Source organism: Sus scrofa, chromosome 2, assembly GCF_000003025.6.
Source record: "Sus scrofa isolate TJ Tabasco breed Duroc chromosome 2, Sscrofa11.1, whole genome shotgun sequence".
Lineage (NCBI taxonomy): Eukaryota > Metazoa > Chordata > Mammalia > Artiodactyla > Suidae > Sus > Sus scrofa.
In genome coordinates this window covers 8,704,991-8,719,906 of record NC_010444.4, presented here as the reverse complement: position 1 = coordinate 8,719,906, position 14,916 = coordinate 8,704,991, and the positions used below count along the sequence as shown (strand labels likewise).

The window sequence follows — 14,916 nt, the reverse complement described above, 5'->3', positions numbered from 1 at the left end:
TGTTTTGGGAGGCTGTACCTTTCTAGGAATTTTCCCACTTCTTTTCTTCTAGGTTGTCCATTTGATTGGCAGATTTTTGCTTGTAGTAATCTCTTATGATCCTTCATAATTCCATGGTATCAGTTCTAACTTCTCCTTTTTACTTTTAATTTTATTGTTTTGAGCCCTGTCCCTTTTACTCTTGAAGAACCTGGCTAAAGGTTTATCAATTTTATTGATCTTTTCAAAGAACTAGCTTTTTGTGTCATTGACCTTTTCTATTGTTTTCTTCATCTCTATCTCATTTATTTCTGCTCTGATCTTTCTGATTTCTTTCCTTCTACTAAATTCAGGTTTTGTTTGTTCTTCTTTCTCTAGGTGTAAGTTTAGGTTGTTTATCTGAGTTTTTTCGTGTTTCCTGAGATAAAACTATTTGCTACAAATTTACCTCTTAGGACTGCTTTTGCTGTGTAATAGGTTTTGGATCATGATGTCTTTGTTTTCATTTGTCTTTTGTATTTTTTGATTTTCTCTTTGATTTCTTCAATGATCCACTAGGTGGCTTAGTAGCATATTGTTCAGTCTCCACATGTTTGTGTGTGTTTTTTTCCCCCCAGTTTTCCCCTCGTAGTTAATTTCTACTCTTATGGAGTTGTGGTCAGAAAAGATGCTTGATATGATTTTAATTTTATTAAATTAACTGAGGTTTGCTTTGTGGCCCAACATGTGATCTATCCTAGAGAATGTCCCATGTGGCTTTAGAAGAATGTGTATTCTGCATCTTTTGGTTGGAATGTTCTATAGATATCAAATAAGTTCATCTGGTCTAATGCATTATTTAATGCCTGTGTTTCCTTACTGATTTTCTCTCTGGGCAATCTTTTGATTACTGTCAATGGGGATTTTAAATCCCCCACTATCATTGTGTTATTGCTGATGTCTCCTTTTATGGCTGATAGCATTTGCCTTATATATTTAGGTGGTCCTATGTTGGGTACATATATATTTATAATTGTTTTATCTTCATCTTGGATTAATCCCTTGATCATTATGTAGTGTCCTTCTTCGTCTCTTCTAACTATCTTTATTTTACTTTTTTGAAGGTCATGTAGTCAAGTTTATTAAACTTTAATAGCTTCTGCTTTTGTGTTTCCTCAAGAATATTCAGAAAAGACATAATTTAGAAAAACAAAACAAAAAGAACAGTAATAACCAAACCCTCCCCTGAAAAGAAAGCAGGAGTACCACGGTTTTAGGAGGATGAAGTCCCCAAACAAAAACATGAAACAGGTATTTAATGATAAAGCCAGCAATGTTGTATTCAGGGTAAAAAAAACCCAGCACTTTTTTCATGTGACTATCTTACTCCCAAGGACCTTGACATATCTTTTTTTTTTTTTTTTTTTTTTTTTTTTGCCATTTCTTGGGCCGCTCCCGTGGCATATGGAGGTTCCCAGGCTAGGGGTCGAATTGGAGCTGTAGCTGCCAGCCTACACCACAGCCACAGCAATGCAGGATCCGAGCCGCGTCTGCAACCTACACCACAGCTCATGGCAATGCCGGATCCTTAACCTGCTGAGCAAGGGAAGGGATCAAACCCGCAACCTCATGGTTCCTAGTCGGGTTTGTTAACCACTACACCACAACGGGAACTCCATTTTTTTTGACATATCTTTATATATCAACACTGCAAAAGTTAGAGATGAAGGTTTTTGTGCAAGAGGAAATAATAAGGGAGGAATGCTCCATATTGTATTGATTTGGGGGTCTAGAACTTTGCAGGGAACCCTGAGCTTGTGGCAGTTGATGTGATGGATGTTATAATTTACCTCAGGGATGTGATAATGCCAACAAGGCCACTTGTCAGTTCTTTTAAAAAATTATTGGCCTATATTTGATGTACAAACTGTATTTTCAAGTCTATTTTGTCTGATATGACTACTACTATTCCAGCTTTCTGTTGATTTCTATTTGCATAGAATATCTTTTCTATCCTCTCACTTTCAGTTTGTATGTGTCCCTAGAACTGAAGAGGGTCTCTTGTAGTCAGCACATATATGGGTCTTGTTTTTATATCCATTCAGCTGGTCTACTCTTTTGGTTGGAGAATTTAATCCCTTTACATTTAAGGTATTTATCAATATGTATGGTATTTTGCCATTTTGTTTATTGTTTTGGATTTGTTTTGTTTTTTTTTTTTTTTTTTTTTTGTCTTTTTTGTCTTTTTGTCTGTTGTTGTTGTTGTTGCTGTTGTTGCTATTTCTTGGGCCGCTCCCACGGCATATGGAGGTTCCCAGGCTAGGGGTTGAATTGGAGCTGTAGCCACCAGCCTACGCCAGAGCCACAGCAACGCGGGATCCGAGCCGCCTCTGCAACCTACACCACAGCTCATGGCAATGCCGGATCCTTAACCCACTGAGCAAGGGCAGGGACCGAACCCGCGACCTCATGGTTCCTAGTCGGATTCGTTAACCACTGCGCCACGACGGGAACTCCCCTGGATTTGTTTTTGAGGCCGTTTTTCTTCCCTTCCTCTTTTGTTCACTTCCTTTATGGTTTGATAAATATTTTTAGTGCTGTGTTTGGATTGCTTTTCTTCTTCTTCCTCTTCTTTTCTTGTCTTTTCAGGGATGCACCTGCCACATATGGAGGTTCCCAGTCTAGGGGTCAAATCTGAGCTGTAGCTGCTGGCCTACAACACAGCCATAGCAACGCCAGATCCGAGTTGCCTCTGCAACCTACTGCACAGCTCACAGCAATGTGAGATCCTCAACCCATTGAGCAAGGCCAGGGATTGAACCTGCATCCTCATGGATGCTCGTCAGATTCGTTTCCACTGACCCCAATGGGAACTCCTGGAATGCTTTTCTTATTTGTTTATTTATTGTAGATTTTTGGTTTGCAGATGTTTTGATATAAGTCTATACAAACATTCAAGATTGTTTTAAGTTGCTAATCTCAACTACAAATTCTTTTTAGTATTCTGCATTCACAATCTTCTCTTCCCGATGACTGAAGGCTGTGTACCAGACTTATTTTAGCTCGTTTGGAGAACATGTACATGTCAAAGTCCATCTTGGTTTTACCTAATCACTGAGGAAAGAACATCAGAGAGTAAACCTTTAAACAGATTTAGTGGTCACCTGCTGGAAGTACCTTTAGTAAATAATTTTCTCTAAAAAGTAGTATCTCCTGCTTCCAAAAAGACTGGGGAAACTGCTTCCACTGCTCTGTTGCAGTAGTGAGTGACAAGTCCCACTGATGACAAATTGGTGTGAGGTCACACAGACTTTGTGTGAGTTAAAAAAAAGGAAATATTTTTCTCTCTTTAAACTTATGTCCATAACTTAATGTGACTTTTCTTGAAGATATCCTCTTCACAATGGCCTTTGAGGAGCTCCTGAACGAAGTTGGTGGTTTGGGGAAATTCCAGATCCTTCAGATGGTTCTAACCCTTCCTTGTCTCATGTTAACAATTTGTCAAATTCTGTTGGAGAATTTCACTGCAGCCATTCCTGCTCATCGCTGCTGGGTCCACATCCTTGATAATGACACTGTCTCTGATAACGATACAGGGACTCTCAGCCCTGATGTTCTCCTGAGAATCTCCATCCCCCTGGACTCAAACTTGAAACCTGAGAAATGTCATCGCTTCCTCCACCCCCAGTGGCAGCTCCTTCACCTGAATGGAACCTTCCCCAATGTGACTGACCTGGACACGGAGCCCTGTGTGGACGGCTGGGTGTATGACCGAAGCTCCTTCTCCTCCACAATCGTGACTGAGGTAAAGGCTCCATCTAACTTTCATGAGTCTATAGTCTGGGTGTTCAGAATCATATAAAAATAGGCAACATTCACATCTTCAATTATTCTGTAGATAGTGTAGTCGGCTTTCCTTTATTCTTTTAGAGAATAACAATTGCTTATCTTTTTAATTTTTAAGTCTTATGATTGATGACAGTGAAATCAACAAACTGGATATGAATTTTACCAACCAAAGCTTAGTTTAGGGTGAAGATTTCTGGTTACACAAGTTACTCGATATAATATGTGGGAAATTATTCTTGGTCATCTGTTCTCAGTCTAGTTTCAATGTATAATTGATACTGTTGAGGGTTTCCTTGGTTTCTAGGGAATTGAAGATGGAAATGCAGAGAAAACATCTGTATTAATTTTTAAAAATTCCACATCCTGGAATTTTTACTAATAAAAGAAACAAATGAAGTGTGCATTTCATTCTAGATTGCCGTCCAGTCATCAGTAATGAAAAAAAAATATCCTCAGTGTTTTCAATTTTTGGCAAAGATGGAGAGCCAGTGAGGTATGCAAGTGATAGGTGAATATGAATATTGATCCAGATATAACCTAGGATAATTAGTTGAAGATTCCTATAAAAAATGCTTAAACTGAGACATGTATGCTATGGATGAGTAAATGTAGTGAAGGCAAACCAGAGGGCATGTAGTTCACTGAGGGCTATCGGAGTGAGTGAAACTGAGAATTATGAGGTGCTGTGAAGCTCCTTGCTGCTGGTTTCCTTCTCTTCCAGTGGGACCTCGTATGTGATTATCAGTCACAGAAACCATTGGTTCAATTTGCATTCATGGCTGGAATGCTGCTGGGAGGCTTCATATATGGCTGTCTCTCAGACAGGTGCGTGTCTCCAAATTATTGCTGCCCTTCCTCTGTGGTGTTTTCATGGTTTATGATTCCTGTCATGACGCAGCATAAATGAATCCAACTAGGAACCATGAGGTTGCGGGTTCAATCCCTGGCCTTGCTCAGTGGCTTAAGGATATGGCATTGCCGTGAGGTGTAGGTTGCAGATGTGGCTCGGATCCTGCCTTGCTGTGGCTGTGGTGTAGGCAGGCAGCTGTAGCTCTGATTGGACACCTAGCCTGGGAATCTCCATATGCCGCGGATGTGGCCCTAAAAGGCAAAAAAAAAAAAAAAAAAAGGAAAATAAACTCTAAAGTTTGATTGATTTTTAACCAAGGGAAGAAGAAAAATTCAGGGGGAGGGGGAGGAAAACTTTAAGAAATGATGTTTGGAGTTCCCATCATGGCTCAGTGGAAATGAATCTGACTAGCGTCCATGAGGATGCAGGTTTGATCCTTGACCTCGCTCAGTGGGTTAAGGATCTGGTGTTGCCATGAGCTCTGGTGTAGTTTGCAGATACAGCTCAGATCTGGTGTTACTGTGGCTGTGGTGTAGGCTGGCAGCTATAGCTCTGATCCGACCGTTAGCCTGGGAACCTCCACATGCTGCGGGTGAGGCCCTTAAAAAAAAAAAAAAAAAAAAAAGACATGACGCTTGAAATTGACAGAACAAGGTAAACCAACTATAATATAAAAAATAAAAATCTTACAACAAAAGGAAATGATGCTTGAAACTATTACCTTTGGAATGGATAAGCAATGAGATCCTACTGTACAGCACAGGGAACTATATCCAGTCTCTTGGGATAGGTCATGACGGAAGATAAGATAAGAAAGGGAATGTATATCTATGTATGACTGGGTCACTCTGTTGTACAGCAGAAATGGGCACAACCCTGTAAATCAACTACACTTTATTTATTTATTTATTTTTTTTTTTTGTCTTTTTGCCATTTCTTGGGCCGCTCCCGCGGCATATGGAGGTTCCCAGGCTAGGGGTCGAATCGGAGCTGTAGCCACCGGCTTACGCCAGAGCCACAGCAACGCGTGATCCGAGCCGCGTCTGCAACCTAAACCACAGCTCACGGCAACGCCGGATCGTTAACCCACCGAGCAAGGGCGGGGATCGAACCCGCAACCTCATGGTTCCTCGTCGGATGCGTTAACCACTGCGCCACGACGGGAACTCCGAACTACACTTTAATAACAAATAATTAAAAAGGGATGCTTGGACAAACAGATAAACATACACAAATTTTTTTGGACAAACATGCAAAACTAAAAATGGATTATAGACTTAAATATCAGAGCTAAACTACAAATTTTTAAAGTAAAATACAGCAGTAAATATTTATAATTTTTTAGGCAATAATTTCTTAAATATGACACAAAAGAACATATGGTAAAAGAGAATGACATAAGAAAGATGGCAGAATAGGGGATTCCAGGCTTCCTGTCCGGTAGAAACCAATTTATCAACTGTCTGTGGATGAAAATTCCTTTCTGAGATATCATGAATCCAGGTGAGAGGTTACAGCACTCTGGTCCAGAATATATAAGAAAGGACCCACTTAAAAGTGTAACTATAAACGTTCTGGTGTAGCTGTAAATGAATCGGGACTAGTAATCACAAGGTTGTAGGTTTGATCCCTGGCCTTGCTCAGTGGGTTAAGGATCCGGTGTTGCCATGAGCTGTGGTGTAGTTTGCAGATGTGGCTCGGATCCTTCGTTGCTGTAGCTCCGATTCAACTCCTACCCTGGGAACCTCCATATGACGCAGGTGCTGCCCTAAAAAAGCAAAAAAAGAAAAGTCCCACGTCCCTTGTGTCACCCTTCTCCCAACATGGCACAACAAAGAACTGAGAAACATCCTCTTGACACAAAGGTTCTCTCATAAGTGAAAGAGAAAAAGCCTGTCTGTGAATTCTGCCATCAGACAAAAACCTTGGACCTCACCAGCCAACCAAGCCGTGGTCCCTGACAACTGACCTGCCCAGAGTCTTTGGCCAAGCTGACTGGTATAGGGCTTTCCCTTCTGAAGCCAGTCTGTAAAGACTGGAAGGGTTACTGCTTCTTTAAATAGGCAAACACAAATGCAAGACTCAGGAAACAGGAAGACAAGGGGAAATATGATACAACCAAAGAAACAAAATGCAGCTCTAGTGATTGACCCTAAAACATGGATCTCTCTGAACTGCCTGGCTAATAATACAAAATGATTGATTCAAAGAGGCTCAGGGAGAGCTCTTGAGGTTGCAAAGGAATGACAATAACCAGCCACACGAATGCATAAGAAAGTAAAAATCTCATTGGTAAAGGCAAAGGGAATATATAGATAAATAAGGATGCAATACCGTTACAGGGGCCATAAATCACTTTTCAGCCCAGACATAATAGTTAAATACAGAAGAACTAGTAATTATGACCACAAGGAGTTGTTTTATCAATGCAAAATAAGAGGACATAAACTCCGATCATCAGTAGCATATGCTCTCTGTGTGAAATAAAAGTGCCGTTTTGTAGGCAAGTGAAGTTAGTTGCTATCAGCTTCAAATAGACTGTCCAAACTATTAGAAGTTTTCTGCAACTATGACGGTGGCCAGAAAAGAAAATCTTACAAGTGGTACAAAAAAAGAGAAAAGAATCAAAGTATATTACCCCCCGCAAAGACATTTGCCTTGATTGCGCCTCTGCTCAGCTCTTTTCCTTGATCCCACTGAAACCCTTCAATATAACAAGGGGACACAATTAGGAGTCAATCCCTGTTTGCAGAGTGGAGACAGACAGTGCCTGGACCACATGAGAAATATCTGTAAGGCAAGGCTGTGCTGAAAACGAGAGCTCCTCCAGGAGCATCCCTGGTCAAATGCCTTAGGAAGATGCTGCCCACATCCCTGAAGGCACCTCCTAGTAAATCCATGAACTCAAACCTGTCCCTTTTGGGGAGACAAGGAGATACAGGACATAGACGGAAGTATTCTATAGCCTAAGATACACTTCATCTACGAATAGCAGGGCCCTACGTGCCATCAGACAGTGATGTCTCTCAACTTAAATACAAATCAAAATAAACGCCTGATGGATCCCCTTTCTCCTTCAGGTACTGCCCTATTATCTGAGCTCATTGACAGTTCTTTCTCATTTATCTTCCTTCCCTTTTCTATTTTTTTTACCCAGTCATAAATCCCACAAAATATCATTTATTTCAATAGAACAAAATTTAAAATTTCATGCGGAGTACTAAATTCCAAAGGTTCCGCCAAGGATTGGCAAGACAATTTAGATCAACCATAGGAAGCTGCTACCACTAGGACTAGAGAACAAATACAGGCATTGGTGCTCCCCGAGTTCAGGTTCCAGGCTCACCCAGAGGGGCCTGAAAGAAATGGGCTGGATGTGGGTGCTGGTGAAACAGAGGGGACTTTGCTGCTGGTAAAGGACTGCTTCTTGCCTCCCTTTGCTCTCCAGTCTTCCATCGCCACCTCCTACTGCCTCAACCTTTATCCAGTTGGCAAGGGCTCCTGGAAAGGTGTGTGCAAGGACCCTACCTTGGTTATTATCTTTAATTCCAACTTTAGCAAATATTTTGATATCCACCTATCTTTGTTTTCAGAATGGAATATATTTCCATCACAACCTCCTAAAAAAAATCCTCTAATCGCTCTATGTGTTATACTTCCTGAATCACATAATGGCCTCTTGGAGTTCCCATCGTGGCTCAGTGGTTAGGAACCGTGAGGTTGCAGGTTCGATCCCTGGCCTCGCCCGGTGGGTTATGGATCCGGTGATGCCGTGAGCTGTGGTGTACGTCGCAGACGTGGCTCAGATCCAGCACTGCTGTGACTGTGGTGTAGGCCAGCGGCTACAGCTCGGATTTGACTCCTAGCCTGGGAATCTCCTTGTCACAGGTGCAGCCCTAGAAAAGAAAACAAACAAACAAACAAAACCCCCAGCCTCTTTGTTTTCAGAAACACCTCATCTGTTTTATTCTTCAGCTTGTCCTCTCCTGTTCCTGTAACTCAGTGTTTCTATAACTTCAATAACTTAATTGTTTTTTCATGTTTAAAATCTGGGAGAGGAGATCCCGTCATGGCTCAGTGGAAACGAATCTGACTAGTATCCCTGAGGACACAGGTTCAATCCTTGGCCTCACTCAGCGGGTTAAGGATCCGGCGTTGCCGTGAACTGTGGTGAGGGTTGCAGACCAGATGCAGCTTGGATCGCGTGTTGTTGTGGCTGTGGTGTGGACCTGCAGTTACAGCTCCGATTTGACCCCTAGCCTGAGTATCTCCATATACTGCGGGTGCAGTCCTAAAAAGACAAAAAAAAAAGAAAATCTGGGAGAAACTTACCTTTTTTTTCTCTTTTCAAAAATTAACATGTTGTGGCTGTGGTGTAGGCTGGCAGCTGTAGTTCCGATTGGATCCATAGCCTGGGAGCCTCCTTAGGCCATGGGTATGGCCCTAAAAAGAAAGAAAGAAAAGGAGGGGGGTGGGTCTTGGTGTTTAAATCCATTTTTCCTTCCACTGTTATTTGACCTCTATTTAAGTGTTTCTTTTACTTAATGGTTAAAAAAATTAACATAGCTATCAGCAAAACATGTTTTTGGTCTCATATAAACAAGCTTTAAACCTTGTATAAGGACTGATATTTATGTGCTTAAGTGTATATCAAACATATATGTATATTTTCAGGAATTATTATAAAGACAACATCTATTTAACCACCATCCAAATTACAAAAGATAACATGCTAGAAACCAAGAAGAAATGCTATGTCTCTCCAGAATAATATACCTTCCTGATATTTTGTTCGTTACCACTCTTTGATGTTTGTAGTTAAGTATTTTGGTACATATCATTTTGTTGTCTATGGCTCATTTACTATGTAAAATTTGTACATGGTCAAATGAAAAATCCTACGTAAAAATTCGATGTATTTGGACAGATGCATATACCAGTGTCAACTACGATTCTCTCAACAGGCAAATTAATTCCATCACCCCGGAAAGCTCTTTTGTGCTCATTCTGCAGTCAGAATTATCCCCTAGTCCTCACATCTTTCCACTATATATTTCACTGGGTATTAATATTGCTTATTCTAGTACATCACAGAAGTGGAACATAGTGGACTCATGTGTTTTTTATATTTGGCATTTGCTTAGTATGGTTTATGTGAAATTCATACATGTTTTTGTTCATGTAAGTAATTTGTTCCTTTATATTTCTGCATAGGTTACAAAATATGGCTGGGAAAATATTCCTAAACCATATATCTGATAAGGAGTTAATATCTGAAATACATAAAGATCTCCTGCAACTCAATAGTAAAAAAACCAAATGACTCCATTTAAAAATGGGCAAGGGACTTGAGTAGACATGTCCCCAAAGAAGACCACAAATGGCAAGCAGGTATCTGAAAAGTTGCTCAGCATCACTGCTCATCAGGGACATGCAACTCAAACCTGCACTGAGGGACCACCTCACACCTAGGGATGTCTACGACCGGATAAAAGGCATGCTTTAAGACAGGAAAAGGAAATTTAACCCGAGCATATTCTCCGCCCATATTGGGCCCTCTGTTATGTGCAAGGTGCTTCTGTACTATACATTAACCAGATCTGCCGAAAGGTGGGGTGTGTGCTCAACTGTAATTGGTCATGGGGACCTGCTGCTTGCTTGGTATGTGCATAACTGAAGTATGTATCTTTAGTGAACTTGATGGAAAATGCCAGCCTGTCATTTTGATGTATGATTCTTTTTTTTTTGTGTGTGTGTGTTTTTGCCATTTCTTGGGCCGCTCTGGCAGCATATGGAGGTTCCTAGGCTAGGGGTTGAATCGGAGCTACAGCCGCCGGCCTACGCCAGAGCCACAGCAATGCAGGATACGAGCCGCATCTGCGACCTACACCACAGCTCACGGCAATGCCAGATCCTTAACCCACTGAGCGAGGCCAGGGATTGAACCCATGTCTTCATGGATTCTAATCAGGTTCATTACTGCTGAGCCATGACAGGAACTCCATCCAGCTCCATTTTTCTTTCTCAGGATTATTTTGGCTATTTGGGGTTTTTGTGTTTCCATACAAATTTAAATTTTTTTGTTCTAATTATGTGAAAAATGTCATTTTTTATTTGATAGGGATTGCATCGAATCTGTAACTTGCCTTGGGTATTGTAGTCATTTTTACAACATTGATTCTTTCAATTCAAGAACATGATATAGTTTTCAATCTATTAGTGTTATCTTTAATTTCTTTCAACAAATGTCCTATAGTTTTCAGAGTACAGGTTTTTGCCTCCTTGGATAGGCTTATTCCTAGGTATTTTATTCTTTTTAATGTAATGATAAATGGGACTTTTTCCCTTAAATTCTTTCTTTCTTTCCTTATTTCTTTCTTTCTTTTCTTTCTTTCTCTTCTTCCTTCCTTCCCTCCTTCCTTCCTTCCTTCCTTCCTTCCTTCCTTCCTTCCTTCCTTCCTTCCTTCCTTCTTTCTTTCTTTCTTTCTTTCTTTCTTTCTTTCTTTCTTTCTTTCTTTCTTTCTTTCTTTCTTTCTTTCTTTCTTTTTCTTGTCTTTTCTAGGGCCACAACTGTGGCATATGGAAGTTCCCAGGCTAGGGCTCTAATTGGAGCTGTAGCTGCTGGCCTACACCACAAACCACAGCAACACAGGATCCGAGCCACCTCTGTGACCTACACCACAGCTCACGGCAATGCCAGATCCTTAATGCACTGAGCGAGGCCAGCGATCAAACCTGCAACCTCATGGTTCCTAGTTGGATTTGTTAACCACTGAGCCACGACGGGAACTCCTAAATTCTCTTTCTGATCTTAGTTGTTAGTGGATAGAAATACAAGAGATTTCTGTGTATTAATTTCATATCCTGCAACTTTATTAAATTCATCGATGAGCTCTAGTGGTTTTTTGGTAGCCTGTTTAGGGTTTTCTATGTATAGTGTCATGTCATCTGCAAAAAGTGACAGTTTTACTTCTTTTCTAATTTGGATGCCTTTTACTTTTCCTTCTCTGGTTGTCATGGCTAGTACCTCTAAGGCTATGTTGAATAACTGAAGAGAATGGACATCCTTGTCTTATTCCCGATCTTAGCAGAAATGCTTTCAGCTTTTCACCATTGATTATGATGTTAGCTGTGGTTTTGTCATACATGGCCTGTTTCATGTTGGGGTAGGTTCCTTCTTTGCCAACTTTCTGAAGAGTTCTTTTTTATAAATAGGTGTTGAATTTTGTCAAAACCGTTTCCTTCATCTATTGAAATGATCATGTGGTTTTTATTTTTCATTTTTTTAGTTTTGTGTATCACACTGATTGATTTGCAGATATTAAAGAATCCTTGCATCCCTGGGATAAATCCCACTTGATCATGGTATATAATCCTTTTAATGTATTGTTGGATTTGGTTTGTTAGTACTTTGTTGAGGATTTTTGCATCTATGTTCATCAGTGATATTGGATTTAATTTCTTTTTTTAATGATATTTTTGTCTGGTTTTGGTATCTTGCTGATGGCGGCCTCATAGGTGACCTTGGGAGTGTTCCTTCCTCTGAAAATTTTTGGAAGAATTTCAGAAGAATAGCTGTTAACTCTTCTCTAAATGTTTGATTGAAGTTGCCTGTGAAAACATCTAGTCCTGGACTTTTGTTTTTTGGAAGTCTTTAAACTTCCAATTTCAGTACTTGTAATTTATCTACCCATATCTCCTATTTTTTTCCCCTGGTTCTGTTTTGGGAGGCTGTACCTTTCTAAGAATTTTCCCACTTCTTTTCTTCTAGGTTGTCCATTTGATTGGCAGATTTTTGCTTGTAGTAATCTCTTATGATCCTTCATAATTCCATGGTATCAGTTCTAACTTCTCCTTTTTACTTTTAATTTTATTGTTTTGAGCCCTGTCCCTTTTTCTCTTGAAGAGCCTGGCTAAAGGTTTATCAATTTTATTGATCTTTTCAAAGAACTAGCTTTTTGTGTCATTGACCTTTTCTATTGTTTTCTTCATCTCTATCTCATTTATTTCTGCTCTGATCTTTCTGATTTCTTTCCTTCTACTAAATTCAGGTTTTGTTTGTTCTTCTTTCTCTAGGTGTAAGTTTAGGTTGTTTATCTGAGTTTTTTCGTGTTTCCTGAGATAAAACTATTTGCTACAAATTTACCTCTTAGGACTGCTTTTGCTGTGTAATAGGTTTTGGATCATGATGTCTTTGTTTTCATTTGTCTTTTGTATTTTTTGATTTTCTCTTTGATTTCTTCAGTGATCCACTAGGTGGCTTAGTAGCATATTGTTCAGTCTCCACATGTTTGTGTGTTTTTTTTTCCCCCCAGTTTTCCCCTCGTAGTTAATTTCTACTCTTATGGAGTTGTGGTCAGAAAAGATGCTTGATATGATTTTAATTTTCTTAAATTAACTGAGGTTTGCTTTGTGGCCCAACATGTGATCTATCCTAGAGAATGTCCCATGTGGCTTTAGAAGAATGTGTATTCTGCATCTTTTGGTTGGAATGTTCTATAGATATCAAATAAGTTCATCTGGTCTAATGCATTATTTAATGCCTGTGTTTCCTTACTGATTTTCTCTCTGGGCAATCTTTTGATTACTGTCAATGGGGATTTAAAATCCCCCACTATCATTGTGTTATTGCTGATGTCTCCTTTTATGGCTGATAGCATTTGCCTTATATATTTAGGTGGTCCTATGTTGGGAACATGTATATTTATAATTGTTTTATCTTCATCTTGGATTAATCCCTTGATCATTATGTAGCGTCCTTCTTTGTCTCTTCTAACTATCTTTATTTTACTTTTTTGAAGGTCATGTAGTCAAGTTTATTAAACTTTAATAATTTCTGCTTTTGTGTTTCCTCAAGAATATTCAGAAAAGACATACTTTAGAAAACAAAACAAAAAGAACAGTAATAACCAAACCCTCCCCTGAAAAGAAAGCAGGAGTACCACGGTTTTAGGAGGATGAAGTCCCCAAACAAAAACATGAAACAGGTATTTAATGATAAAGCCAGCAATGTTGTATTCAGGGTAAAAAAAACCCAGCACTTTTCTCATGTGACTATCTTACTCCCAAGGACCTTGACATATCTTTTTTTTTTTTTTTTTTTTTTTTTTTTTTTGCCATTTCTTGGGCCGCTCCCGCGGCATATGGAGGTTCCCAGGCTAGGGGTCGAATTGGAGCTGTAGATGCCAGCCTACACCACAGCCACAGCAATGCAGGATCCGAGCCGCGTCTGCAACCTACACCACAGCTCATGGCAATGCCGGATCCTTAACCTGCTGAGCAAGGGAAGGGATCAAACCCGCAACCTCGTGGTTCCTAGTCGGGTTTGTTAACCACTACACCACAACGGGAACTCCATTTTTTTTGACATATCTTTATATATCAACACTGCAAAAGTTAGAGATGAAGGTTTTTGTGCAAGAGGAAATAATAAGGGAGGAATGCTCCATATTGTATTGATTTGGGGGTCTAGAACTTTGCAGGGAACCCTGAGCTTGTGGCAGTTGATGTGATGGATGTTATAATTTACCTCAGGGATGTGATAATGCCAACAAGGCCACTTGTCAGTTCTTTTAAAAAATTATTGGCCTATATTTGATGTACAAACTGTATTTTCAAGTCTATTTTGTCTGATATGACTACTACTATTCCAGCTTTCTGTTGATTTCTATTTGCATAGAATATCTTTTCTATCCTCTCACTTTCAGTTTGTATGTGTCCCTAGAACTGAAGAGGGTCTCTTGTAGTCAGCACATATATGGGTCTTGTTTTTATATCCATTCAGCTGGTCTACTCTTTTGGTTGGAGAATTTAATCCCTTTACATTTAAGGTATTTATCAATATGTATGGTATTTTGCCATTTTGTTTATTGTTTTGGATTTGTTTTTGAGGCCGTTTTTCTTCCCTTCCTCTTTTGTTCACTTCCTTTATGGTTTGATAAATATTTTTAGTGCTGTGTTTGGATTGCTTTTCTTCTTCTTCCTCTTCTTTTCTTGTCTTTTCAGGGATGCACCTGCCACATATGGAGGTTCCCAGTCTAGGGGTCAAATCTGAGCTGTAGCTGCTGGCCTACAACACAGCCATAGCAACGCCAGATCCGAGTTGCCTCTGCAACCTACTGCACAGCTCACAGCAATGTGAGATCCTCAACCCATTGAGCAAGGCCAGGGATTGAACCTGCATCCTCATGGATGCTCGTCAGATTCGTTTCCACTGAGCCCCAGTGGGAACTCCTGGAATGCTTTTCTTATTTGTTTAT

At 39.9% G+C, this 14,916-nt stretch overlaps 1 protein-coding gene across 1 annotated transcript; it reads left to right on the top strand.

The window, feature by feature from the left end:
- On the top strand, positions 3,152-4,714 carry LOC110259398 (solute carrier family 22 member 24-like). Its single transcript, XM_021084436.1, has 2 exons — positions 3,152-3,763; positions 4,529-4,714. Exons 1-2 carry the CDS (start codon positions 3,362-3,364, stop codon positions 4,712-4,714), a joined length of 588 nt encoding a protein of 195 aa, XP_020940095.1. The 5' UTR covers positions 3,152-3,361.